Below are 27,153 nucleotides of genomic sequence, written 5' to 3'. Positions count from 1 at the left end.
GAAACTCGCTTAGTCTCCTCCGTCGCAGAACAGACCGGAAGTGAAGAGTGCCACCCAGTCACACGGGTGCCTCGCAGGACCTCCCCTGCCTAAAGGAGAAAACGCGCCAAAAATGGACCATGCAAAAACTCCTGGAAAAAAACCCTATTGCCAGAGCCTTATCCCGCACAACGCAGCAATGACACAATAAACAATGTCATGTATAATCCCCCCTGTTCAATAATCCCCCTCCCAGGAATATTAACCCTTGATTCTGTAAAGATAAAAGACACCACGCTGTGGCCCTGTCTTTTATGTTAACATTGTGTATAAAATGAAACGATCTTACCAGAATCCACGGCGTGGAACAGGAACACGGCCCTTCAAGAGTGACAGGTCATAGCAGCGCTCCTGACATGGACTTGAGAAAAGAAAGCAGTCTGCAAAACTCGTCAACGCTGATTGCTGTAGGAGCTGTTAATATGAGTCGCGATGGTTTCGCAAAAGAGACTCTCCCTGCAACTCCGGACTCAACCCTCACTGAGAAGCCTTATAGGGCTACTTAAAACTCCTGTCCCATTGCGAAGAGTAATACCCTCCATAAGAGACCTTCAAATCTTCGGCACCTCTCTGCCACCTCCTGTGACGAAAGGCAAAGAATGACTGGGGGAGGAGGGGAGTGGGAGAGGTATTTAAGTCTTTGGCTGGGGTATCTTTGCCTCGTCCTGGTGGCCAGGTTCTTAATTCCCAATAGTAATGAATGAAGCTGTGGACTCTCCTCCCCTTTAGATGGAAATGTTATTTTAAATAAATTTCTAATTTACTTTTTTTATAAAAATATTTCTTCTTTCTCCTGATATTTGTTGTTGAAAATCTGATAACATAAGTAAAATTGGATTTTTAAAATATGGTATGCCCTGTCTGAATATATTTTTTGGGTTTCATATCCCTTTAAGCAATCATTACTTAATTCATCTCTGGGATAGCATATCATATATTATTGGATTAGTTTATCAAAGGTTTTAAGCTCTAAGTAAAATGAAGATAATCTTAGTTTTGTGACTTACGTAACCCACACACAATAATAACCACCCATTGCATCAAAAAGGAGACCATGAATTGCATATTATATGATACTATGCAGACTTGTGCTTTCGTTTCAGAACGAAAGCATTTTCATTCTGAAAAAGGGATATTCGTTTTGTTTTAAAGAAACGAATATTCGAAAGAATGCAAAAGGAAAATTGATGAAAACTAAAGAATAATGCCAAATTCGGCAATATTCCTTTGTTTTCTTTAAAAAAATGCTAAAATACTTAACTACATGAGCTGCAGAGCACGCTAACCCCCTCCTCTCTAGAGCTAACTTTAGTGCAGGCCCTTGGAGCCAAGAGTGCTAAGCCTCAAGTTAGCGTGGGCTGTGCTCTAGAGTAAAGAGGAGTGGGTAAGTGTGCTTTTCAGGGCATGTAGGTAAGTATCTAAGGTACATGTTAATTTTTTCACCTGTTCTTTTGAAAAAATTACATTCGTAGGCAATTTGATCATCTTCTAGATATCACAAAACTCTTGTATTGTTCATTTGATTTTATAATGGTTGGGACATTTGCCTACTAGCCTGCAAAACCACTGCATATATCAATGCTCAAGATCAGATTTTCAGTGAGCCACAGTGAGCCATCCTCATTGTTATATTGGGGCCACAGCTGGTATTTCATACTACTCTTAAAGGGATAGAAAGGTCAAACTTGATATTACTAGTGGGAATATCACTCCTGGCCAGCAGGAGGAGGCAAAGAGCACCACAGCAAAGCTGTTAAGTGTCACTCCCCTACCCATAATCCCCAGTCATTTGACCGAAGGGAAATGGAAAAAGAACAACACAAAGGTGTAGAGGTGCCTGAGATTTAGTCGAAAATAACTATTTTAATAAAGGGTGGGGTTGTGGACTCTTCATATCCGGAAAGAAAGAAATTTATCAGGTAAGCATAAATGTTGTTTTGTTTCCTAAGATATGGAGATTCCACAACGTAATTCAATTACTAGTGGTAACAAATACCCAAGCTAGAGGACACAAAATGAACAGGGAGGGAGAACAAGACAGGCAGACCTAAACAGAAGGCACCACCGCTTGAAGAACCTTTCTCCCAAAAGAGGCCTCAGCTGAGGCAAAAGTATCAAATTTGGAAAATTTTGAAAAAGTATGCAGAGAGGACCAAGTTGCAGCCTTGCAAAGCTGTTCCACAGAAGCTTCTTCTTTGAAAGCCCAAGAAAAGGAGACAGCCCTACTGTAATGAGCTGTAATTCTCTCAGGAGGCTGCTGTCCAGCAGTCTCATAAGCAAAATGAATTATACTTCTCAACCAGAGGAAAAGAGAAGTAGAAGTAGCTTTTTGACTCTTACGCTTTCCTGAGAAACAAACAAACAGGGCAGAAGACTGGCACACAACATACATGATGTGCAACAGACATTTTTTATGAGAAGAAGGATTGGGGCAGAGAGAAGGAACAACAATTTCCTGATTAATATTTCTATCCAACACCACTTTAAGAAGAAACCCCAATTTAGTACGAAGAACCGACTTATCCACATGAAAAATAAGGTAAGGCAAATCACACTGCAAAGCCGAGAGTACCGAAACTCTCTGAGCAGAAAAGATAGCAATAAGAAACAAAACCATCAAAGATAGCAACTTAATATCTATCAAATGCATTGGCTCAAATGGAGCCTGCTGCAAAACTTTAAGAACAAGATTAAGGCTCCAAGGAGGAGAAACAGGTTTAAACACAGGCCTGATTCTGACCAGGGCCTCACAAAAAGATTGAACATCTGGCACATCCGCCAGATACTTGTGTAACAAAATATATAATACAGAAATCTGACCTTTCAGAGAACTGACTGACAACCCTTCCTGGAGAAAAGACAAAATTCTAGGAATCCTGACCCTACTCCAAGAGTAACTCTTAGATTCACACCCATGAAGGTATTTATGCTATACCTTATGGTAAATTTTTCGAGTAACAGGCTTGCGAGCCTGGATCATGGTTTCAATGACCGAGTCCACAATTAGACATAACTAGGCGTTCAATCTCCAAGCAGTCAGCTTCAGAAAAACAAGGTTTGGATGGAGGAATGGACCCTGAGTTAGGTCATTCCTCAGAGGCAACCTCAAAGGCGGCCGAGAAGACATTTTTACTAGGTCTGCATACTAGATCCTGCGAGACCATGCATGAGCTATTAGAATTACCAATGCTCTCTTTTGTTTGATACGAGCAATAACTCATGGAAGGAGAGCAAACGGAGGAAACAGGTATGCTAGACCGAAATCCCAAGGAACCGCCAGAGCATCTAGCAGAGCGGCCTGAGGATCTCTTGACCTTGAACCATACCTTGGAAGCTTGGCGTTCTGCTGAGACACCATCAGATCCCCCCATTTGAGGGTTAACCTAGAGAACACCTTTCCAACTGTGAGAACGTAGAAAAGACAACAAGATCTCTGTATGAGAGTTTGTTTGTTGAAAAGATGGCGCTAGGAACCAATATGTCGTCCAGGTATGGCGCCACGGCAATTCCCCGAGACCTGATCACTGCCAAGAAAGCCCCCAGTACCTTTGAGAAAATTCTGGGAGCTGTGGCAAGGCCAAACGGAAGAGCCACAAACTGATAGTGTTTGTCTAGAAAGGTGAATCTCAGGAATTTGTGATGATCCCTGTGGATAGGAACATGAAGATACGCATCCTTCAGGTCTATGGTCGTCATGAACTGACCCTCTTGAACCAAAGGAAGAATGGAATGAATGGTTTCCATTTTGAAGGACGGTTCCCTGAGAAACTTGTAGAGGCACTTTAGGTCTAAAATGGCTCGAAAAGTTCCCTCTTTTTTGGGAACCACAAATAGATTTGAATAGAATCCTAGACCCTGTTCCCTTACTGGAACTGGAACAATCACTCAAAGGGAGGAAAGGTCCTGAACACAGTTCAAGAATGCCTCTCTTTTGATCTGCACATAATCTTGAGAGGTGGAATCTGCCCCTGAGAAGGAAAGTTTTGAATTCTATTTTGTAACCCTGAGATACTATGCCCACAGCCCAAGGTTCTGGGACATCTTGTCTCCACGCTTGACAAAACAGGGAAAGCCTGCCCCCGACTTGATCCAATCCCGGAACCGGGGGCCAACCCTTAGTGCTGACTTAGACTCAGCTGAGGATTTCTTTGATTGCTTCCCCTTATTCCAAGACTTATTGGGCTTCCAAGAAGACTTGGACTGCTCCTGCTTGGAAGTGGGAGAGGAAGACTTTTGACCTTGAAGTTACAAAAGGAATGAAAATTACTTTGATGTCCTTTGAGTCTTGTGGTAGAAAAAACCCTTTTCCACCCGTAATATCAGAAATTATTTCTGCCAAACCAGGTCCGTGGAAGGTCTTCCCCTTTTAAGGAAGCGCCAGAAGCTTGGACTTAGAGCTAACATTAGCTGACCAAGATTTTAGCCACAATGCCCTGCGGGCTAGGACAGTAAAGCCAGATATCTTGGCTCCCAGTCTAATACCTTGCATGTTAGCATCAGAAATAAAGGAATTGGCTAGTTTGAGAGCCTTAATCCTATCTTGTATCTCTCTACTAAAATTGATTCAGACAAGGCATTGCACCAATAAGATGCCGCACTTGCTACTGTGGCAAAACAAACTGCAGGTTACCATTGAAGACTTTGATGAACATAGATCTTCTTCAAATAAGCTCTCAGCTTTATGTCCATGTGATACTTGAAGTAGCAGCTATCCTCTATAGTGATCATAGTTCTCTTAGCCAGAGTAGAAATAGCCTCTTCTACTTTAGGCACCGTGCGCCAAGAATCTTTAATGGAGTCATCAACAGGAAACATCTTTTTTAAATACGGGAGACGGGGAGAAAGAAATCCCTGGTTTCTCCCATAACTGTGAAATCATCTCCGTCACACGGTCTGGGACAGGAAAAACTTCCACAGAGGAAGGAACATCATAGTATTTATTAAGTTTACTAGACTTCTTAGGGTTGACAACGACAGAAGTATCGGAGTCGTCCAAAGTAGCCAATACCTCCTTTAACAGTACACGAAGGTGTTCAAGCTTAAATCTGAAGTTTACTTCTTCAGTATCAGATGAAGGAATAATACTGTCCGAATCTGAGATTTCACCCTCAGAGGCTACCGGCGTATCCTCCTCATCAGACTTATGAGGGAGGGCAACCTGCGTAGCAGTAGGTGGAACAGAAACCTTACTATCTGAATGTCTAATTTTCCTCTTGCGTTTACCCAGCACAGGAAAAAAGATACCTGTGCAGCAAAATCTGCAGGCAAATAAACTTCTCCAGGAGGCTGAGAGGAACTGCAGGGCACTGTATGTGATGCCATAGAGGCTTGGGACGTTTGAGGAGAAAGCTGTGGCATTGCCTGAACAGCATCATCCTGAGAAACATTGGGCTCTGAGGGCAACAATTCATCTTTAAAGGGTCAGTCAACACCAGAATTTTTGTTGTTTAAAAAGAAAGATAATCCCTTTATTACCCATTCCCCAGTTTTGCATAACCAACACAGTTATAATAATACACGTTTTACCTCTGTAATTATCTTGTATCTAAGCTTCTGCTGACTGCCCCCTTATTTAATTTCTTTTGACAGACATGCAGTTTAGCCAATCAGTGCTCACTCCTAGGTCACTTTACGTGCATGAGCTCAATGTTATCTATATGAAACATGTGAACTAATGCCCTTTAGTGGTCAAAATGTATTCAGATTAGAGGCAGTCTTCAAGGTCTAATAAATTAGCATATGAACCTCCTAGGTTTAGCTTTCCACTAAGAATACCAAGAGAACAAAGCAAAATTGGTGATAAAAGTAAATTGGGAAGTTGTTTAAAATTGCATGCCCTATTTAAATCATGAAAAAAAAATTGGACTTGACTGTCCCTTTAAATTGAAGTGTTCTAGCTAAGCATGCATCACAGAATTGCATAGGCAAAACAATTTGTGCCTCTAGGCATAACAAGCATTTGTCAAAAAACACAGAGTCTTGGTCCATGTCCATAATACTAAATAAAAAATTCCCCAAATTATAGAAATTTGTGAAATACACTGTCACTTTAAGAATTTTTAATATCACAATTTGGCTGCCAGAAGTCTCTAAAACGATCGTATAGCAGATCGACACTGAAGAGACTGAAATTCAATGACGCTGCTCCGTTCCGTGTGTATGTCCAACAGCAGAGAGAAGTCACATGACTGGCAGAGAGAGGAAACTATGCAGCAAGTAAAAGGTGGGCGTTTCCCTCTGCCTACATGCAAGTAGCTGCAGCTGGTTTCAAACTCAGGCAGTCTGTCAGTTAACCTGTTCTAGCTAAACAAACAAAGAAAACCAACTGCCAAATTTTAAGTTTTTGCATAAATCCCTGTATAAAACATAAGCCACACACATACTAATAAAGTATTTCAACAAAATTAGCCCAAAGAGGAAAAACGTCCCAATAAAGGGAAGATTAACCCCTAGTCTCAACATACATAATGTGCCTGCCCACTGCCAATGAAAATCCCGCATAAAGGATTTAAAAAATGTTCCCATCTACTGCATATGACATATTCTTCTGAAGTGCAAGTCTCCAAGACCTAGAAGACAAAAGCACTTACCTGCAGTCTAGCTGTCCGGCAGGAAGACAGCTTACAAAGCGTGAAAGGATACATACTCCTTACAGAGACCTGTAGAAAAAGAACAGAGTAACTAACTCTGGCTTTCTGTACCATGGGCAGCAATGTGTTAGGAAACAAAGCAAGGCTACGTCCTAACTGCTTAAAAGCCACCACGACTCTACTGAAGAGATTGACATGGACTCAGCTAAACCCAAATCCTTGCTTGCAGGGAAAAGTACCCAAAAAAGGAATTAATTACTTCAGACACCAAACTTCACTTCCTTGACAGAGGCAAAGAGAATGGGGATTATGGGTAGGGGAGTGACACTTAAAAGCTTTGCTGTGGTGCTCTTTACCTCCTCCTGCTGGCCAGGAGTGATATTCCCACTAGTAATTGAATGACATCGTGGACTTTCCATATTTTAGGAAATAAATATTGTTTTTCAGTGGCATATGCACATATGCTGTAAATGTCTGTGCACTGGTATCCAAAAACAAAGGGCACAGCAGCAATTTTTTGTGGTTCAATTACTCCAAGTTACTCCTGTTTTGTTGTATCTGCCAGAAGAATCACATTCTGCCTCATGTACTCTCACGATGAAGGTAAGAAAAAACAAAATTTATGCTTACCTGATAAATTTCTTGCTCTTGCGATGTATCGAGTCCACGGATTCATCCAATACTTGTGGGATATTCTCCTTCCCAACAGGAAGTGGCAAAGAGAGCACCCACAGCAGAGCTGTCTATATAGCTCCTCCCCTAACTCCACCCCCCAGTTATTCGACCGAAGGCTAGGAAGAAAAAGGAGAAACTATAGGGTGCAGTAGTGACTGAAGTTTTATAATAAAAAATACTACCTGTCTTAAATAGACAGGGCGGGCCGTGGACTTGATACATCGCAAGAGAAAGAAATTTATAAGGTAAGCATAAATTTTGTTTTCTCTTGCAAGATGTATCGAGTCCACGGATTCATCCAATACTTGTGGGATACCAATACCAAAGCTTTAGGACACGGATGAAGGGAGGGACAAGACAGGTACCTAAACGGAAGGCACCACTGCTTGTAGAACCTTTCTCCCAAAAATAGCCTCCGAAGAAGCAAAAGTATCAAATTTGGAAAATTTGGAAAAAGTATGAAGCGAAGACCAAGTCCCCGCCTTACAAATCTGTTCAACAGAAGCCTCATTTTTAAAAGCCCATGTGGAAGCCACTGCTCTAGTAGAGTGAGCAGTAATCCTTTCAGGAGGCCAGCAGTCTCATAAGCCAAACGGATGATGCTTTTTTAGCTAAAAGGAAAAAGAGGTTGCCGTAGCCTTTTGACCTCTCCGCTTACCAGAATAGACAACAAACAATGAAGATGTTTGACGGAAATCTTTAGTTGCTTGTAAGCAGAACTTTAAAGCACGAACCACATCTAGGTTGTGCAACAGATGTTCCTTCTTGGAAGAAGGATTAGGACACAGAGAAGGAACAACAATTTCCTGATTGATATTCCTATTAGAAACAACCTTAGGAAGAAATCCAGGTTTGGTATGCAAAATCACCTTATCCGCATGGAAAACAAGATAAGGTGAGTCACACTGTAAAGCAGATAACTCAGAAACTCTTCAAGCCAAAGAGATAGCTACTAAAAACAGAACTTTCCAAGATAAGAGCTTAATATCTATGGAATGCATAGGTTCAAACGGAACCCCTTGAAGAACTTTAAGAACCAAATTTAAACTCAATGGCGGAGCAACAGGTTTAAACACAGGCTTGATTCTAACTAAAGCCTGACAAAACGCCTGAACGTCTGGAACATCCGCCAGACGCTTGTGTAAAAGGATAGACAAAGCAGATATTTGTCCCTTTAAGGAACTAGCAGATAATCCCTTCTCCAATCCTTCTTGGAGAAAAGATAATAGCCTAGGAATCCTGATCTTACTCCATGAGTAACCCTTGGAATCACACCAGTAAAGATATTTACGCCATATCTTATGATAGCTTTTTCTGGTGACAGGCTTTCGAGCCTGAATCAAGGTATCAATGACCGATTCAGAGAAACCACGCTTTGCTAAAATCAAGCGCTCAATCTCCAAGCAGTCAGACGCAGAGAAAGTAGGTTTGGATGCTTGAATGGACCTTGAAGCAGAAGGTCCTGCCTCAGCGGCAGAGTCCATGGTGGGACGGATGACATGTCCACCAGGTCTGCATACCAAGTCCTGCGTGGCCACGCAGGTGCTATCAAAATCACAGAATCTCTCTCCTGCTTGATTCTGGCAATCAGACGAGGAAGGAAAGGGAATGGTGGAAACACATAGGCCAGGTTGAAGGACCAGGGCACTGCTAGAGCATCTATCAGCACTGCCTGGGGATCCCTTGACCTGGACCCGTAACAAGGAAGCTTGGCGTTCTGACGAGACGCCATCAGATCCAATTCTGGTGTGCCCCATAGCCGAATCAGTTGGGCAAACACCTCCGGATGGAGCTCCCACTCCCCTGGATGAAAAGTCTGACGACTTAGGAAATCCGCCTCCCAGTTCTTTACCCCTGGGATATGGATTGCTGAAAGATGGCAAGAGTGAGTCTCTGCCCATCGGATTATTTTGGAAACCTCTATCATCACTAGAGAACTCCTTGTTCCCCCTTGATGATTGATATAAGCTACAGTCGTGATGTTGTCCGACTGAAATCTGATGAATTTGGCCGCAGCCAGTTGAGGCCACGCCTGAAGTGCATTGAATATCACGCTCAGTTCCAGAATGTTTATCGGGAGGAGAGTCTCCTCCTGAGACCATAACCCCTGAGCTTTCAGGGAGTTCCAGACTGCACCCCAGCCTAGCAGGCTGGCATCTGTCGTAACTATGACCCACTCTGGCCTGCGGAAACACATTCCCCGAGACAGGTGAACCTGAGATAACCACCAGAGAAGAGAATCTCTGGTTTCCTGATCCAGATCTATCTGAGGAGATAAATCTGCATAATCCCCATTCCACTGTTCGAGCATGCATAGTTGCAGTGGTCTGAGGTGTAAGCGAGCAAACAGAACTATGTCCATTGCTGCTACCATTAGTCCGATTACCTCCATACACTGAGACACTGACGGCCGAGGAATGGAATGAAGAGCTCGGCAGGTGTTTACGAGTTTTAATTTCCTGACCTCCGTCAGAAATATTTTCATTTCTACCGAGTCTATCAGAGTTCCTAGAAAAGAAACTCTTGTGAGAGGGAAGAGAGAACTCTTTTTTATGTTCACCTTCCACCCATGAGATCTCAGAAAGGCCAACACGATGTCCGTATGAGACTTGGCTAGTTGGAAAGTTGACGCTTGAATTAAGATGTCGTCTAGATAAGGCGCCACTGCTATGCCCCGCGGTCTTAGAACCGCTAGAAGGGACCCTAGCACTTTTGTGAAAATTCTGGGAGCCATTGATGAACAAAAATTTTCTTTAGGAGACCCTCTAATTTTTTATCCATAGGATCTTTGAAAGCACAACTGTCTTCAATAGGTATAGTTGTACGCTTAGCTAGTGTAGAAATAGCTCCCTCCACCTTAGGGACCGTCTGCCATGAGTCCCGCATGGTGTCAGATATGAGAAACATTTTCTTAAAAGTAGGAGGGGGAGCGAACGGTATACCTGGTCTATACCACTCCTTAGAAACAATATCCGCAATCCTCTTAGGGACCGGAAAAACATCACTGTAAACAGGAACCTCTAAGTATTTGTCCATTTTACACAATTTCTCTGGAACCACAATAGGGTCACAATCATCCAGAGTCGCCAATACCTCCCTGAGCAACAAGTCTGTCTGAGGGAGCGTCTTTCCTGAATCAGAAATCTCTCCCTCAGACAGCAAATCCCTCATCGCTACCTCATAACATTGTGAGGGAATATCGGTTACGGCTGCTAAAGCGTCAGAAAGCTCAGCATTTGTTCTTAACCCAGAGCTATCACGCTTCCCTTGCAACCCAGGCAGTTTAGATAAAACCTCTGTGAGGGTAGAATTCATAACTGCTGCCATGTCTTGTAAGGTAAATGAAGTAGACGCACTAGAGGTACTTGGCGTCGCTTGTGCGGGCGTTACTGGTTGTGACAGAACTAGATGGCATAACCTCATTTCTTTCTGTCTGAGACTCCTCTAGCGCTACATTTTTAAGTGCTACAATATGCTCTTTAAAATTTATAGACATATCAGTACAAGTGGGACACATTCTAAGAGGGGGTTCCACAATGGCTTCTAAACATATTGAACAAGGAGTTTCCTTGATGTCAGACATGTTTAACAGTAATGAGACAAGCATGCTTGGAAAACACTTTATTCAATGTAAAACAACAATTTAAAAAAAACGGTACTGTGCCTTTAAGAGAAAAAAACATGTACACGTTCTGCAAAACTGCTTAAAAATGCAACAAATCCTTCAAATTTTTTACAGTATATGTAGTAAGCCTTAGTAAGGTTGCACCACTAGTAAAAAATTAAATTAACCCCTTAACAACAAAACCGGATTGACAAGAGTAAAAAAAATGGAAAATACACAGTCAGCACCTTGCCACAGCTCTGCTGTGGCGCCTACCTGCCCTTAGGGGTTGAATTTGAGGGAATAAAGCTTTGTTTTGGCCCCATAATCGAATCAGGATCCTCCTGTGTTGTAGCTTGCTGTCCAGAATGAAAAACAACTGCGCATCTAAGGCGCAAAAATAGGCCCCACCCACCTCTTACTCGATGTCTGTTGGGCCTAAAAATAACACCTTAAAGGGACACTGTACCCCAAATTTTTCTTTCGTGAATCAGATTGAGCATGAAATTTTAAGCAACTTTCTAATTTACTCCTATTATCAAACTTTCTTCATTCTCTTGGTATCTTTATTTGAAATGCAAAAATGTAAGTTTAGATGCCGGCCCATTTTTGGTGAACAACCGGGGTTGTCCTTGCTGATTGGTGGATAAATTCATGCAAGAGAACGAAGAAAAATTGATAATAGGAGTAAATTAGAAAGTTGCTTAAAATTACATGCTCTTTCTGAATTACAAAAGAAAAAATTGGGGTTCAGTGTCCCTTTAAGTGTTTCAAACAGCCACGTGGGATGTAAACCTCAAAATAAGCCAAATGAACCCTCTAAATAAAAAGTCCCAAAAACGTTTCCATACTTCTCAAAAAAACGTTTGCTCAATTATATAAGTGTTAACCAGCAAAGTAACTTAGCCCTTATGCAAGCTTGCAATACTACCATAAGTCTTTGATTACAGCTTACCCTTCCCCTCATGGGGATAATGTCAGCCCTTTTCTTGAAATATCACAGTCTTTCTAGAAAAAAATGACTGAATATACCTCAGTGCAGCATAGCCTGCAAACCATTCCTCAACTGAAGTTTCCTGTACTCCTCAGCCTCTGTGGGAACAGCAGTGGATCTTAGTTACAAATGCTAAGATCATTATCCTCCAGGCAGAAATCTTCATCTTTTTTCTGCTTGAGAGTAAATAGTACACACCGGTACCATTTAAAATAACAAACTCTTGCTTGTAGAAAATAAAACTAATATTTTGTCACCACAATCACTTTACCCTTCCTTATTGCTTAGAGCCGGCAAAGAGAATGACTGGGAGGTGGAGTTAGGGGAGGAGCTATATAGACAGCTCTGCTGTGGGTGCTCTCTTTGCCACTTCCTGTTGGGAAGGAGAATATCCCACAAGTATTGGATGAATCCGTTGACTCGATACATCTTGCAAGAGAAACAGGATTTAATCCTCAATGTTACACCTCCCCTTTTTATGCCTTAAGTAAAGCTGCATGACCCTCCCTGCAAGTCTTTGGCTTGACTCTTTTTTTGTCTCTCATATGTCTCAAACCTTTTTGTTCTATAATTTTAGCCTTCATTTTATACCTCTTTTTTGTTTCTCTTTATTTTATTATATTTCTTTATCTCTTTGCACCTCTATATATGAATTTGTCTCCCATTTCATGAATTTTCTTTTCTTCCATCTAATCCCCATTGGACTATTCACTGTGATTGCATCTATACCCTTTATTGTAATTTTGACATGTCTTCTATCACTTTTTAATTTTTTTTTCCAGTTGATCTCTATTAGCCTATCTATGCCTTTCAATACATAATTTATGATAACTTAACTTTCTTGTTCATATCCTTTTTTTCTACCTATCCAAAGTTTTCCTATTAGTATGTGTCTCATTTCCTCCCTGTCTTTCTTTTATTTCAGCACAACAACAAAAGGCACAAATCCCTATATTTTACCTGCACAGCTGCCAGTGTGACGGACTCCGATGGATCGGCCCAGGTAACAGGTGGCTCTGCGCAGGTGACAAGCAGAGGGGTAAGTAACATTGTTGTTCCCACACAGCATATACTCAGAAGCAGGGGGCAGTGGGCATGGGGAAGAGCGACACATGACACAGTGTGCACTTCCTGTTTGATCCACCACACAGGAATGTGTCCCTGGACAGACCACATTAGAGCAGGACTCTACAAGAAAGAAGCATTTGTCACAAAACAGGAAACAAGGCTATGGGTGTCAGCAAAGTATTAAACAACTCAAGTGTATCTGTTTATATTTTAGAATATAGTCTGTGAGTATGTATAACAAAGTATATAATAGATATATCAGTTTTTATGCCAATAACGACATATATTACATGTAATGATCTGTTCATATCTGAATAACAATATGTGCAAATCTATGCATGTTGGTGTATGCAGATGTATATGTCAGTGTTTGACAAATCCCAGGTAAATGTTTTATCATATGCTTTCATTAGTGGACGTAATTTTACACCTTCCTTTACTTGTCATAAAGGGTCAAAATGGGTTTTACTACTAGTTTTACCAAATGCAACATTTTTAAAACATAATCGGCTAGATTACGAATTTTGTGGTATGAGGGGTGCGGTATTAACTTGCACGTTATTTTCACCGCTCACTTTCCTACAGCGCTGGTATTACAGGTTTTCATAAACCCGGCGTTAACAGGCAAGAAGTGAGCGTAGAGCAAAATTCTGCTCCATACCGCACTCCAATACAAGCGCTGCTGAAAGTCGCGGTGAGCTGGTTTTACGTGCTCATGCACGATTTCCCCATAGACATCAATGGGGAGAGCCGGCTGAAAAAAAAGTCAAACACCTGCAAAAAAGCAGCGTAAAGCTCCGTAACGCAGCCCTATTGATTCCTATGGGGAAACAAATTTTATGTTTACACCTAACACCCTAACATGAACCCCGAGTCTAAACACCCCTAATCTTACACTTATTAACCACTAATCTGCCGCCCCCGACATCGCCGGCACCTACATTATACTTATTAACCCCTAATCTGCCACTCCAGACATCGGCGCCACTATAATAAACATATTAACCCCTAAACCGCCGCACTCTCGCCTCACAAACACTAGTTAAATATTATTAACCCCTAATCTGCCGCCCCTAACATTGCCGCCACCTACCTACATTTATTAACCCCTAATCTGCCGCCCCCAACGCCTCCACCTAAGTCTAACCCTAACACCCCCTAACATTAATATAATTAAAATAAATCTAAATAAAACCTACTATTAATAACTAAATAATTCTTATTTAAAACTAAATACTTACTAATAGTTACATTGTATCTAGCTTAGGGTTTATTTTTATTTCACAGGCAAGTTTGTATTTATTTTAACTAGGTAGAATAGTTACTAAATAGTTATTAACTATTTACTAACTACCTAGCTAAAATAAATACAAATTTACCTGTAAAATAAAACCTAACCTGAGTTACACTAACACCTAACCTTACACTACAATTAAATAAATTACCTAAATTAAATACAATTACCTAAATTTCCAAAAAAAACAAACACTAAATTACACAAAATAAAAAAAGAAATGATCAGATATTTAAACTAAGTACACCTAATCTAATAGCTCTATCAAAATAAAAAAAGCCTCCCCAAAATAAAAAAAAAAACCCTAGCCTACAATAAACTACCAATAGCCCTTAAAAGGGCCTTTTGCGGGGCATTTCCCCAACAGTAAAACCCACCACCCACACAACCAACCCCCCAAATCAAATCCTAACTAAAAAAAAACTAAGCTCCCCATTGCCCTGAAAAGGGCATTTGGATGGGCATTGCCCTTAAAAGGGCATTTAGTTATTTTTCTATTGCCCAAAGCCTAATCTAAAACTAAAACCCATCCAATAAACCCTTAAAAAAACATTACACTAACCCCCAAAGATCCACTTACAGTTTTGAAGACAGGTTCCTTTAAAGGGACAGTCTACACCAGAATTTTTATTGTTTTAAAAGATAGATAATCAGTGGCGTCACTAGGGTTGGTGTCACCCGGTGCGGTACGTTATGGTGTCACCCCCCCTCCCCCCAGAAAGCAGACACACACAAACACAAAAACACAGGCACACACACATACAAACACTCAGACACACTCAGACACACTTAAAAACACACTCGGATGCACACACAAACACTCGGAAACACACTGAGACACACGCACAAAAACACTCAGACACACGCACAAAAACACTCAGACACACACACAAAAACACTCAGGCACACACACAGAAACACTCAGACACACACACAAAAGCACTCAGACACACACACACACACACAAAAACACTCAGACACACACACATACAAAATATGTAAACTGCACTGCATTAATTATAAAGCTCCTGCCTAGAGATGCTCCCTGGCTCAGCAGAGCATCAAATGAAAGATAAACAGAGCACTCTAAAAATAAATCACTAAAGAAAAGGTTTAGGCGCGCAAACTATGAAAATTCTGCTCACTAACCCCCAAAGATCCACTTACAGTTTTGAAGACAGGTTCCTTTAAAGGGACAGTCTACACCAGAATTGTTATTGTTTTAAAAGATAGATAATCAGTGGCGTCACTAGGGTTGGTGTCACCCGGTGCGGTACGTTATGGTGTCACCCCCCCTCCCCCCAGAAAGCAGACACACACAAACATAAAAACACAGGCACACACACATACAAACACTCAGACACACTATTGCCCAAAGCCTAATCTAAAACTAAAACCCATCCAATAAACCCTTAAAAAAACATTACACTAACCCCCAAAGATCCACTTACAGTTTTGAAGACAGGTTCCTTTAAAGGGACAGTCTACACCAGAATTTTTATTGTTTTAAAAGATAGATAATCAGTGGCGTCACTAGGGTTGGTGTCACCCGGTGCGGTACGGTATGGTGTCACCCCCCCCTCCCCCCAGAAAGCAGACACACACAAACACAAAAACACAGGCACACACACATACAAACACTCAGACACACTCAGACACACTTAAAAACACACTCGGATGCGCACACAAACACTCGGAAACACACTGAGACACACGCACAAAAACACTCAGACACACGCACAAAAACACTCAGACACACACACAAAAACACTCAGGCACACACACAGAAACACTCAGACACACACACAAAAGCACTCAGACACACACACACACACACAAAAACACTCAGACACACACACATACAAAATATGTAAACTGCACTGCATTAATTATAAAGCTCCTGCCTAGAGATGCTCCCTGGCTCAGCAGAGCATCAAATGAAAGATAAACAGAGCACTCTAAAAATAAATCACTAAAGAAAAGGTTTAGGCGCGCAAAATTCTGCTCTCTGACTCTGTTCCAAGTCTGTCAGTGCACAGCCCCGTGCCACGTGTCTACCGCTTCTTATGGCCAAGCACCTCTGCTCTCTGCCCACCCCCAGACCCCCGCCTGCCCTCCCCTCCTACCTCTTCAGTGTGAACTTAGTGTACCGTAACCGTACCGGTCTGGTGGGCATCATACGTGGCTCCTTCGCTTTAGAGACAGTGTCAGACAGTCATGCAGTCAAGTGCCAGGCATCCCCCTCATGATTTCCCAGTTCCCGATTAGAGAGACAGCACAGCAGTGAGTGACTACACTGCTCCACACGCCACTGAGCAGTGAGCATAGATAGGCAGGCAGGTTTAGGCTAGCAGCGCAACTTTGCAAGCCCCACGGCACGCCCACAACATTCATAGTGAAATTGGGCAGTGGAGGAGCAAAGTACAAACAAGCAAAAGCAGCCAGGAAAACTATTTGTGGAACTTGCAGCGCTGGCTCAAAAAAATGAAGTGTCTACAACTTCCCCAGTCCCACTAATGTTCACAAATGCTGGCCCCTCTAATAAAAAAATATATGCATCTCTACATTGTATTTCTTTGAACTTCAATAAAATTTAAAAAAAAAAAAATTTTTTTTTGGTGGTGTCACCCCCTGGAGGGTGTCACCCAGGTGCGGCCCGCACCCCCTTAGTGACGCCACTGTAGATAATCCCTTTATTACCCATTCCCCAGTTTTGCATAACCAACACAGTTATAATAATATACTTTGTATTATGTGTGATTATCTTGTATCTAAGCCTCTGCAAACTGCCCCTTCATTTCAGTTCTTTTGACAGACTTGCAGTTTAGCCAATCACTGCCTGCTCCCAGATAACTTCACGTGCACGAGCACAGTGTTATCTATATGAAATACGTGAACTAACACCCTCTACTGGTGAAAAACTGTTCAAATACATTCTGAAAAGAGGTGGCCTTCAAGGTCTAAGAAATTAGCATATGAACCTCCTAGATTAAGCTTTCAACTAAGAATACCAAGAGAACAAAGCAAAATTAGTGATAAAAGTAAATTGGAAAATTGTTTAAAATGACATGCTCTATCTGAATCATGAAAGTTTATTTTGGCCTAGACTGTCCCTTTAAATTATGTCATCCAAGATGGCGTCCTTTGAATTAAAGGTGAAAAAATCCTATTGGCTGTTCCAATCAGCCAATAGAATGCAAGCTCAATACTATTGGCTGATTGGATCAGCCAATAGGATTGAAGCTCAATACTATTGGCTGATTGCATCAGCCAATAGAATTCTATCAGCCAATCGGAATTAAAGGTGAAAAAATCCTATCAGCCAATCGGAATTCAAGGGACGCCATCTTAGATGATGATGATCATTTAAAGGAACCTTCATTCTTCGTTAGCCGTGGAAAGAAGTGGATGCTCCGCGCCGGATGTCTTGAAGATGGAGCCGCTCTGCGCCAGATGGATGAAGATAGAAGATGCCCTCTGGATGAAGACTTCTGCCCCTCTGGAGGACTACTTCTGCCGGCTTGGATGTAGACTTCTCCCGGCTTCGCTGAGGACTTCTTGTCGCTTGGCTGAGGACTTCTCCCGGCTTCATTGAGGATGGATGTCCGGTCTTTAAAACTGTAAGTGGACCTTTGGGGGTTAGTGTTAGGTTTTTTTTAAGGGTTTATTGGGTGGGTTTTAGTTTTAGATTAGGCTTTGGGCAATAGAAAAAGAGCTAAATGCCCTTTTATAGACAATGCCCATCCAAATGCCCTTTTCAGGGCAATGGGGAGCTTAGGTTTTTTTTTTAGGTAGGATTTTATTTGGGGGGTTGGTTGTGTGGGTGGTGGGTTTTACTGTTGGGGGGTGTTTGTATTTTTCTTACAGGTAAAAAAGCTGATTTCTTTGGGGCAATGCCCTGCAAAAGGCCCTTTTAAGGCCTATTGGTAGTTTATTGTAGGCTAGGTTTTATTTTTATTTTGCTAGGGCTATTAGATTAGGTGTAATTAGTTTAAATATCTGATAATTTCTTTTTTATTTTGTGTAATTTAGTGTTTGTTTTTTTGTAATTTAGGTAATTGTATTTAATTTAGGTAATTTATTTAATTGTAGTGTAAGGTTAGGTGTTAGTGTAACTCAGGTTAGGTTTTATTTTACAGGTAAATTTGTATTTATTTTAGCTAGGTAGTTAGTAAATAGTTAATAACTATTTAGTAATTATTCTACCTAGTTAAAATAAATACAAACTTGCCTGTAAAATAAAAATAAACCCTAAGCTAGCTACAATGTAACTATTAGTTATATTGTAGTTAGCTTAGGTTTTATTTTACAGGTAAGTATTTAGTTTTAAATAGGAATTATTTAGGTAATGATAGTAAGTTTTATTTAGATTTATTGTAATAACATTTAAGTTAGGGGGTGTTAGGGTAAGACTTAGGTTTAGGGGTTAATAACTTTAGTATAGTGGCGGCAACGTTGCGGGTTTAGGGGTTAATAAATGTAGGTAGGTGGCAGCGCTGTTAGGGGCAGCAGATTAGGGGTTAATAATATTTAACTAGTGCGGGAGTGCAGCGGTTTAGGGGTTAATATGTTTATTATAGTGGCGGCGATGTCCGGAGCGGCAGATTAGGGATTAATAATGTTATTTTAATGTTTGCGATGCGGGAGGGCCTCGGTTTAGGGGTTAATGGGTAGTTTATGGATGTTAGTGTACTTTTTAGCACTTTAGTTATGAGTTTTATGATACAACTTTGTAGCATAAAACTCATAACTACTGACTTTAGATTGCGTTAAGAATCTTGCAGGATAGGCTGTACCGCTCACTTTTTGGCCTCCCAGAAAAAGCTTGTAATACCGGCGCTATGGAAGTCCCATTGAAAAAAGACTTTACGCAAATTGCGTAAGTTAATTTGCGGTACGGCCAAAAAAATGTGCCGTGCCCCTAAACCTGCAAGGCTCATAATACCAGTGGGAGTGAAAATGCAGCGTTATGAGCCTTAACGCTGCTTTTTTACTCATACCGCAAAACTCGTAATCTAGCCGAATGGATTTATGAGGAGAAGAAATTCCACTGCTAATTTTAGGAAGCATAAAATATATAAGAAATTAAAATTTAACATGGATATTGCAATACTATTAGTTGATGCAGAGAAAGCATTTCATTTTGTTTATGGGATCATCTTTTTGAGTCTTTGCAAGAATTATTTTTTCACGAAAGTATATTAAATATAGTAAAGCTTATATATAAAAATCTTGCAACAGCATTAATAATAAATTAACAATCATTAAAAGCATGAGGTTTGTAAGAGGAACCCATCAAGGTAGCCCCTTTCACTCTTTCTTTTTAACCTTGCTATTAAACCTTTTGCTATTTTTATCAGAAAGGAAATCAGTGGTTTCTATCACTCTACATTGATGATTTTTTTTTGTTAGGCAGACAAAACCTAATTATTATTTATTAAACCTGATCTCCCATTTAGAGAAATCCTAAATTCCTTCAAACATCTGGGCATGAATATCACCCTGATTCCAGAAAAATTGTATAGTTTAAACTATAGCACTGTGTTCTTGAAAATAAAGGAAGATCTTTAAAAATGGTTAATCGTACCTTTATTTTTAACAGGAAAGATTAATCTAATGAAAATTATAGTTTTTCCAAGGTTATTGTAGCTTATACAAAACATTTTCAAATTCTCATTAAAAAGAAAGATTACAGATATTTTAATTCTCCATTGATTTATTGATGGGGTAATAAAAAACAGCATAGGATATCCTTAAAATAATAAATGTAATTAAAAAAAATGGAAGGCATTTCTCTTCCCTAAATAGAATTCTATAATTTGATTAGTTTAGTGAAAATAGTGATTGACACGGCTATGGACAGTAATAATTATGCAATTCTGATTATAGAAAATAATATTTATAGCTCTATTCCCTAAAGCCTTTAATGCACATCAAATATAAGAAATTACCTTTTTAAGATTAGAAGATTGAAAGTATTTTACTACCTGATATTATATTATCTATATTTGTAAAAAGTTTGATTAAAATTGAAATATCCAATTTACTTGCTATAAATGGGAATCCAAATTTCACAGAGGGTATAAATTTAAAAGTCTTTAGAAAATTGAGTAGTAAAGGTCTACAATTTGTAACCAAATTCATTACAATGGATAGCAAAGTTATACGAGCATTTTTTGACTTACAAACCAAAGGCCAGATTACGAGTTTTGCGTTATGAGCTGTGCGGTGCTAACGTGCAGTTTTTTTCACAGCTCACTTACCTGCAGCGCTGGTATTACGGGTTTTTACAAACCCGGCGTTAAAAGACAAGAAGTTAGCGTAGCGCAAAATTGAGCTCCATACCGCACTTCAATACCAGCGCTGCTTAAGTCAGCGGTGAGCTGGTTATGCATGCTCGTGCATGATTTCCCCATAGACATCAATGGGGAGAGCCGGCTGAGAAAAAGTCTAAAACCTGCAAAAAAGCAGTGTAAATCTCAGTAACGCAGCCCCATTGATTCCTATGGGGAAATAAAAGTTATGTTTACACCTAACACCCTAACATGAACCCCGAGTCTAAACACCCCTAATCTTACACTTATTAACCCCTAATCTGCCGCCCCGACATTGCTGACACCTACATTATATTTATTAACCCCTAATTTGCTGCCCCCAACATCGCCGACACCTACATTATATTTATTAACCCCTAATCTGCCGCCCCCAATGTCGCCGCAACCTACCTACACTTATTAACCCCTAATCTGCCGCCCCCAACGTCGCAGCCACTATTCTAAATTTATTAACCCCTAAACCTAAAGTCTAACCCTAACCCTAACACCCCCTAACTTAAATATAATTAAAATAAATCTAAATAAAATTTACTATTATTACCTAAATAATTCCTATTTAAAACTAAATACTTACCTATAAAATAAACCCTAAGCTAGCTACAATATAACTAATAGTTACATTGTAGCTAGTTTAGGGTTTATTTTTATTTTACAGGCAAGTTTGTATTTATTTTAACTAGGTAGAATAGTTATTAACTATTTAATAACTACCTAGCTAAAATAAATACAAATTTACCTGTAAAATAAAACCTAACCTAAGTTACACTAACACCTAACATTACACTACAATTAAATAAATTACCTAAATTAAATACAATTAAATAAATTAAATTAAATTAGCTAAATCACAACCCCCCCCCACACTAAATTACAGAAAATAAAAAACTAATTAACCTAATCTAATAGCTCTATCAAAATAAAAAAGCCCCCCAAAATAAAAAAAAACCCTAGCCCAAACAAAACTATCAATAGCCCTTAAAAGGGCCTTTTGCGGGGCATTGCCCCAAAGAAATCAGCTCTTTTACCTGTAAAAAAAAATACAAACAACCCCCCAACAGTAAAACCCACCACCCACACAACCAACTCCCCATATAAAAGCCTAACTAAAAAAACCTAAGGTCCCCATTGCCCTGAAAAGGGCATTTGGATGGGCATTGCCCTTAAAAGGGCATTTAGCTCTATTGCAGGCCCAAAGCCCTAACCTAATAAATAAACCCACCTAATACACCCATAAAAAAATCCTAACACTAACCCCCGAAAATTCACTTACCGGGAGAAGTCTTCATCCAAGCGGCAAGATGTCCTCAACAAAGCCGGCAGAAGTGGTCCTCCAGACGGGCAGAAGTGGTCCTCCAGATGGGCAGAATTCTTCATCCACAACGGCATCTTCTATCTTCATACTTCCGGCGCAGAGCGGGTCCATCTTCAAGACATCCAAAGCGGAGCATCCTCTTCTTCCGACGGACTAACGACGAATGAAGGTACCTTTAAATGACGTCATCCAAGATGGCGTCCCTTAGATTCCGATTGGCTGATAGAATTCTATCAGCCAATCAGAATTAAGGTTGAAAAAATCCTATTGGCTGATGCAATCAGCCAATAGGATTGAACTTCAATCCTATTGGTTGATTGGATCAGCCAATAGGATTGAGCTCGCATTCTATTGGCTGTTCCAATCCGCCAATGGAATGCATGCTCAATCCTGTTGGCTGATTGGATTAGCCAATAGGATTGAAGTTCAACCCTATTAGCTGATCCAATCAGCCAATAGGATTTTTTCTACCTTAATTCCGATTGGCTGATAGAATTCTATCAGCCAATTGGAATCTAAGGGATGCCATCTTGGATGACGTCATTTAAAGGTACCTTCATTCGTCGTTAGTCCGTTGGAAGAAGAGGATGCTCCGTGTTGGATGTCTTGAAGATGGACCCGCTCCACGCCGAAAGGATGAAGATAGAAGATGCCGTCTGGATGAAGACTTCTACCCATCTGGATGACCACTTTTGCCCATCTGGAGGACCACTTCTGCCGGCTTCGTTGAGGACATCTTGCCGCTTGGATTAAGACTTCTCCCGGTAAGGGAATCTTCAGGGGTGTATTGGGTGGGTTTATTTTTTAGGTTAGGGCTTTGGGCCTGCAATAGAGCTAAATGCCCATCCAAATGCCCTTTTCAGGGCAATAGGGAGCTTAGGTTTTTTAGTTAGGCTTTTATTTGGGGGGTTGGTTGTGTGGGTGGTGGGTTTTACTGTTGGGGGGTTGTTTGTATTTTTTTTTACAGGTAAAAGAGCTGATTTCTTTGGGGCAATGCCCCGCAAAAGCCCCTTTTAAGGGCTATTGATAGTTTAGGCTAGGGTTTTTTTTATTTTGGGGGGGCTTTTTTTATTAGGTTTATTAGGTTTTTATTTTTTTGGCTATTAGATTAGGTGTAATTAGTTTAAATATCTTGTCATTTGTTTTTTTCCCCTGTAATTTAGTGGTTTTTTTTTTGTGATTTAGCTAATTTAATTTAATTTATTTAATTGTATTTAATGTAGGGAATTTAGTTAATTGTAGTGTAGTGTTAGGTGTTAGTGTAACTTAGGTTAGGTTTTATTTTACAGGTACATTTGTATTTATTTTAGCTAGGTAGTTATTATATAGTTAATAACTATTTAGTAACTATTCTACTTAGTTAAAATAAATACAAACTTGCCTGTAAAATAAAAATAAACCCTAAGCTAGCTACAATGTAACTATTAGTTATATTGTAGCTAGCTTAGGGTTTATTTTATAGGTAAGTATTTAGTTTTAAATAGGAATAATTTAGGTAATGATAGTAATTTTATTTAGATTTATTTAAATTATATTTAAGTTAGGGGGTGTTAGGGTTAGACTTAGGTTTAAAGGGTTAATACATTTAGAATAGTGGCGGCGACGTTGGGGACGGGAGATTAGGGGTTAATAAATGTAGGTAGGTGGCGGCGATGTTGGGGGCATCAGCTTAGGGGTTAATAAATATAATGTAGGTTGCGGCGATGTTAGGGGTGGCAGATTAGGGGTTAATAAATATAATGTAGGTTGTGGCGATGTCCGGAGCGGAAGATTATGGGTTAATAAGTATAATGTAGGTGTCGGCGATGTTAGGTGCGGCAGATTAGGGGTTAATAATATTTAACTAGTGTTTGCGAGGCGAGAATGCGGCGGTTTAGGGGTTAATATGTTTATTTTAGTGGCGGCGATGTCCGGAGCGGCAGATTAGGGGTTAAAAATCTTATTCTAGTGTTTGCCATGCGGGAGGGCCTCGGTTTAGGGGTTAATGGGTAGTTTATGGGTGTTAGTGTACTTTTTAGCACTTTAGTTATGAGTTTTATGCTACAGCTTTGTAGATTAACTGACTTTAGAATGCGTTATGAATTTTGGAGGTAGAGGGTGTACCGCTCACTTTTTGGCCTCCCAGGACAAACTTGTAATACCAGCGCTATGGAAGTCCCATAGAAAAAAGGGTTTACGAACTTTACGTAAGTCGGTTTGCGGTAAGGCCAAAAAAGTGTGCGGTGCCCCTCAACCTGCAAGGCTCGTAATAGCAGCGGTAGTGAAAAAGCAGCGTTAGGACCTGTTAACGCTGCTTTATCAGCTTACCGCAAGACTCGTAATCTATCCGCAAGAAAATTATCTATCTAATAAACAGTTTTGTTTTTTTATTGCATATTTTAAATTTAGACATTATTGTAATAGATTATTGTATTAAAATGGTACGGAATAGGGCTGGCATAAGACTGACTAGTTACTTAAACTATTTAAGAATCGTTATATGAACCTAACATCTGCAAAAAAGCAGCGTAAAGCTCCTAACGCAGCCCCATTGATTCCTATGGGGAAATAAAAGTTATGTCTACACCTAACACCCTAACATGAACCTGAGTATAAACACCCCTAATCTTACACTTATTAACCCCTAATCCACCGCCCCCTAATCTGCTGCTCTGGACACCGCCGCCACCTACATTATACTTATGAACCCCTAATCTGCTGCCCCCAACATCGCCGAAACCTAAATATGTGTTGTGTATGTATATGTGTGTATGATATATATATATAATATATATATATATATATATATATATATATATATATATATATATATATATATATATATATATATTAACAAAAATACTCCTCTTCTTGGGATTTGCTTCAGAGAACAGCTTTAGCACACAGTCTGGACAGCTGTAAAGTACTCCACACATGCTGGATTAGTTGTAAAAGCATTTGCCTGTTTATTCAGACAATTTGCAGGAATACAATTTTAATATAAACAAAACAAATCATTGCACAATAGCGCTTGCTAAACAGTATAAATTAGTCCTGACTAAAGTTGATTGTCAATCCCACCAAGAATATAGTAGAATTTGTGGGGAAACATAGATTCCAATATAAAAATCCCTTGAGCTCTGTCACAATATAAATATATATATATATATATATATATATATATATATATATATATATATATATATATACCAGGGTTATAAATATAATTTATTTATTATTATTCTTTAAAATAACCTCCAATTAAAATGTATATACGAAACAATTGAAATTAATATTTATTCCTAAATTCTTGAGATTAGTTAAATTTATAAACACATTGAAATATATTAAGTAGAGACTATCTTATGAATCAATTATACACGTTTATTCCGTTATAATATTGAATACCACACTTACAAATATATCTCTAAAATGAACCTTACTTACAATAAACACCATGCATGAGAATCCCAGCACAGTCTATAATTATCCAGCTTAGTTCACTCCAAATATCAGAATATGGACTATTAGCTTAACAATGCTTAGTTAATCAATATAACAAAATACTTTAACAGCCAATTGATATAATTTATCAGAGCTGAAATAACCTCCTATTTAGAAACCATAAAACAAGTTTTAAAATATATCACAATAGCTACGAATAACTTAATACACCAGAGAAATTTAACTGCAATAATAAGCCTGACTTAAAGACATTAAATACAAAAGATCTTTATCTAGCAAGTAAATTTATTTAGCATTAACCCCTTAACGACCGAGGACGTGCAGGGTACGTCCTCTAAAAAAAGTCACTTAACAACCAAGGACGTACCCTGCACGTCCTCGGTCTGGAAAGCAGCTGGAAGCGATCCTGATCACTTCCAGCTTCTTTCCGGTTATTGCAGGATGCCTCGACATCAAGGCATCCTGCAATAACAATTTTTACCCCTCCGGTGCAGAGAGAGCCACTCTGTGGCCCTCTCTGCACCGGACATCGATGGCCGCATTCGTTGGTGGGTGGGAGCTGAAGTGGGAGGCGGGTGGGCGGCCATTGATGGCTTCTTAGTCAGAGAGGGGGGCGGGATGGGGGGCGGGAACACCGGGGGCGCGCACGCGTGCACGGGAGGCGGGTGTGCGCGTGCACGGGGAGGGAGCGGGTGGGAACCGCTACACTACAGAATTTTTTTTTTTTATAAGTGGGAGAAAGGGGGAAAAATATCCATATGAAAAGTAATCTAAGGGATCTGGGAGGGGGTGGGGGATTGGTCTTGGGGGGGGGAAGCTATACTACAGAAAAAACAAAAAACAAAAAAAAAAAACTTTTTTTATTTGCAAACTGGGTACTGGCAGACAGCTGCCAGTACCCAAGATGGCCCCCAATAAGGCAGAGGGGGAGGGTTAGAGAGTTGTTTTTGGGGGGGGATCAGGGAGGTTTGGGGCTAAGGGGGGGGGATCCTACACATCAGCATATGTAAATATACTAAAAAATGATAAATAAAAAAAGATACCTTTTATTTTAGTACTGGCAGACTTTCTGCCAGTACTTAAGATGGCGGGGACAATTGTGGGGTGGGGGAGGGAAGAGAGCTCTTTGGGAGGGATCAGGGGGTCTGATGTGTCAGGTGGGAAGCTGATCTCTACACTAAAGCTAAAATTAACCCTGCAAGCTCCCTACAAGCTAGCTAATTAACCCCTTCACTGCTGGGCATAATTCACGTGTTGTGCGCAGTGGCATTTAGCGGCCTTCTAATTACTAAAAAGCAACATCAAAGCCATATAAGTCTGCTATTTCTGAACAAAAGGGATCCCAGAGAAGCATTTACAACCATTTGTGCCATAATTGCACAAGCTGTTTGTAAATAATTTCAGTGAGAAACCTAAAGTTTGTGAAAAAGTTGACTATTTTTTTTAATTTGATCGCATTTGGCGGTGAAATGGTGGCATGAAATATACCAAAATGGGCCTAGATCAATACTTGGGGTTGTCTACTACACTACACTAAAGCTAAAATTAACCCTGCAAGCTACCTACAAGCTCCCTAATTAACCCCTGCACTGCTGAACATAATACACGTGTGGTGCGCAGCTGCATTTAGCGGCCTTCTAATTACCAAAAAGCAACGCCAAAGCCATATATGTCTGCTATTTCTGAACAAACGGGATCCCAGAGAAGCATTTACAACCATTTGTGCCATAATTGCACAAAATGTTTGTAAATGATTTAGTGAGAAACCTAAAATTTGGAAAAATGTAACATGTTTTTT

At 40.1% G+C, this 27,153-nt stretch overlaps 1 protein-coding gene across 1 annotated transcript in view; it reads right to left on the bottom strand.

Annotated features, from left to right (window-relative positions):
• FSTL3 (follistatin like 3) overlaps positions 1–27,153 on the bottom strand; it is a 145,032-nt gene that overhangs the window by 6,608 nt on the left and 111,271 nt on the right. The window contains exon 4 of the mRNA XM_053702840.1: positions 12,863–13,090. Within this exon, the coding sequence (XP_053558815.1) occupies positions 12,863–13,090 (228 nt within the window). The remainder of the gene's footprint in view (positions 1–12,862; positions 13,091–27,153) is intronic.

This window comes from Bombina bombina, chromosome 2 (assembly GCF_027579735.1).
Source record: "Bombina bombina isolate aBomBom1 chromosome 2, aBomBom1.pri, whole genome shotgun sequence".
Lineage (NCBI taxonomy): Eukaryota > Metazoa > Chordata > Amphibia > Anura > Bombinatoridae > Bombina > Bombina bombina.
This window is presented reverse-complemented; position numbering and strand designations above follow the sequence as displayed.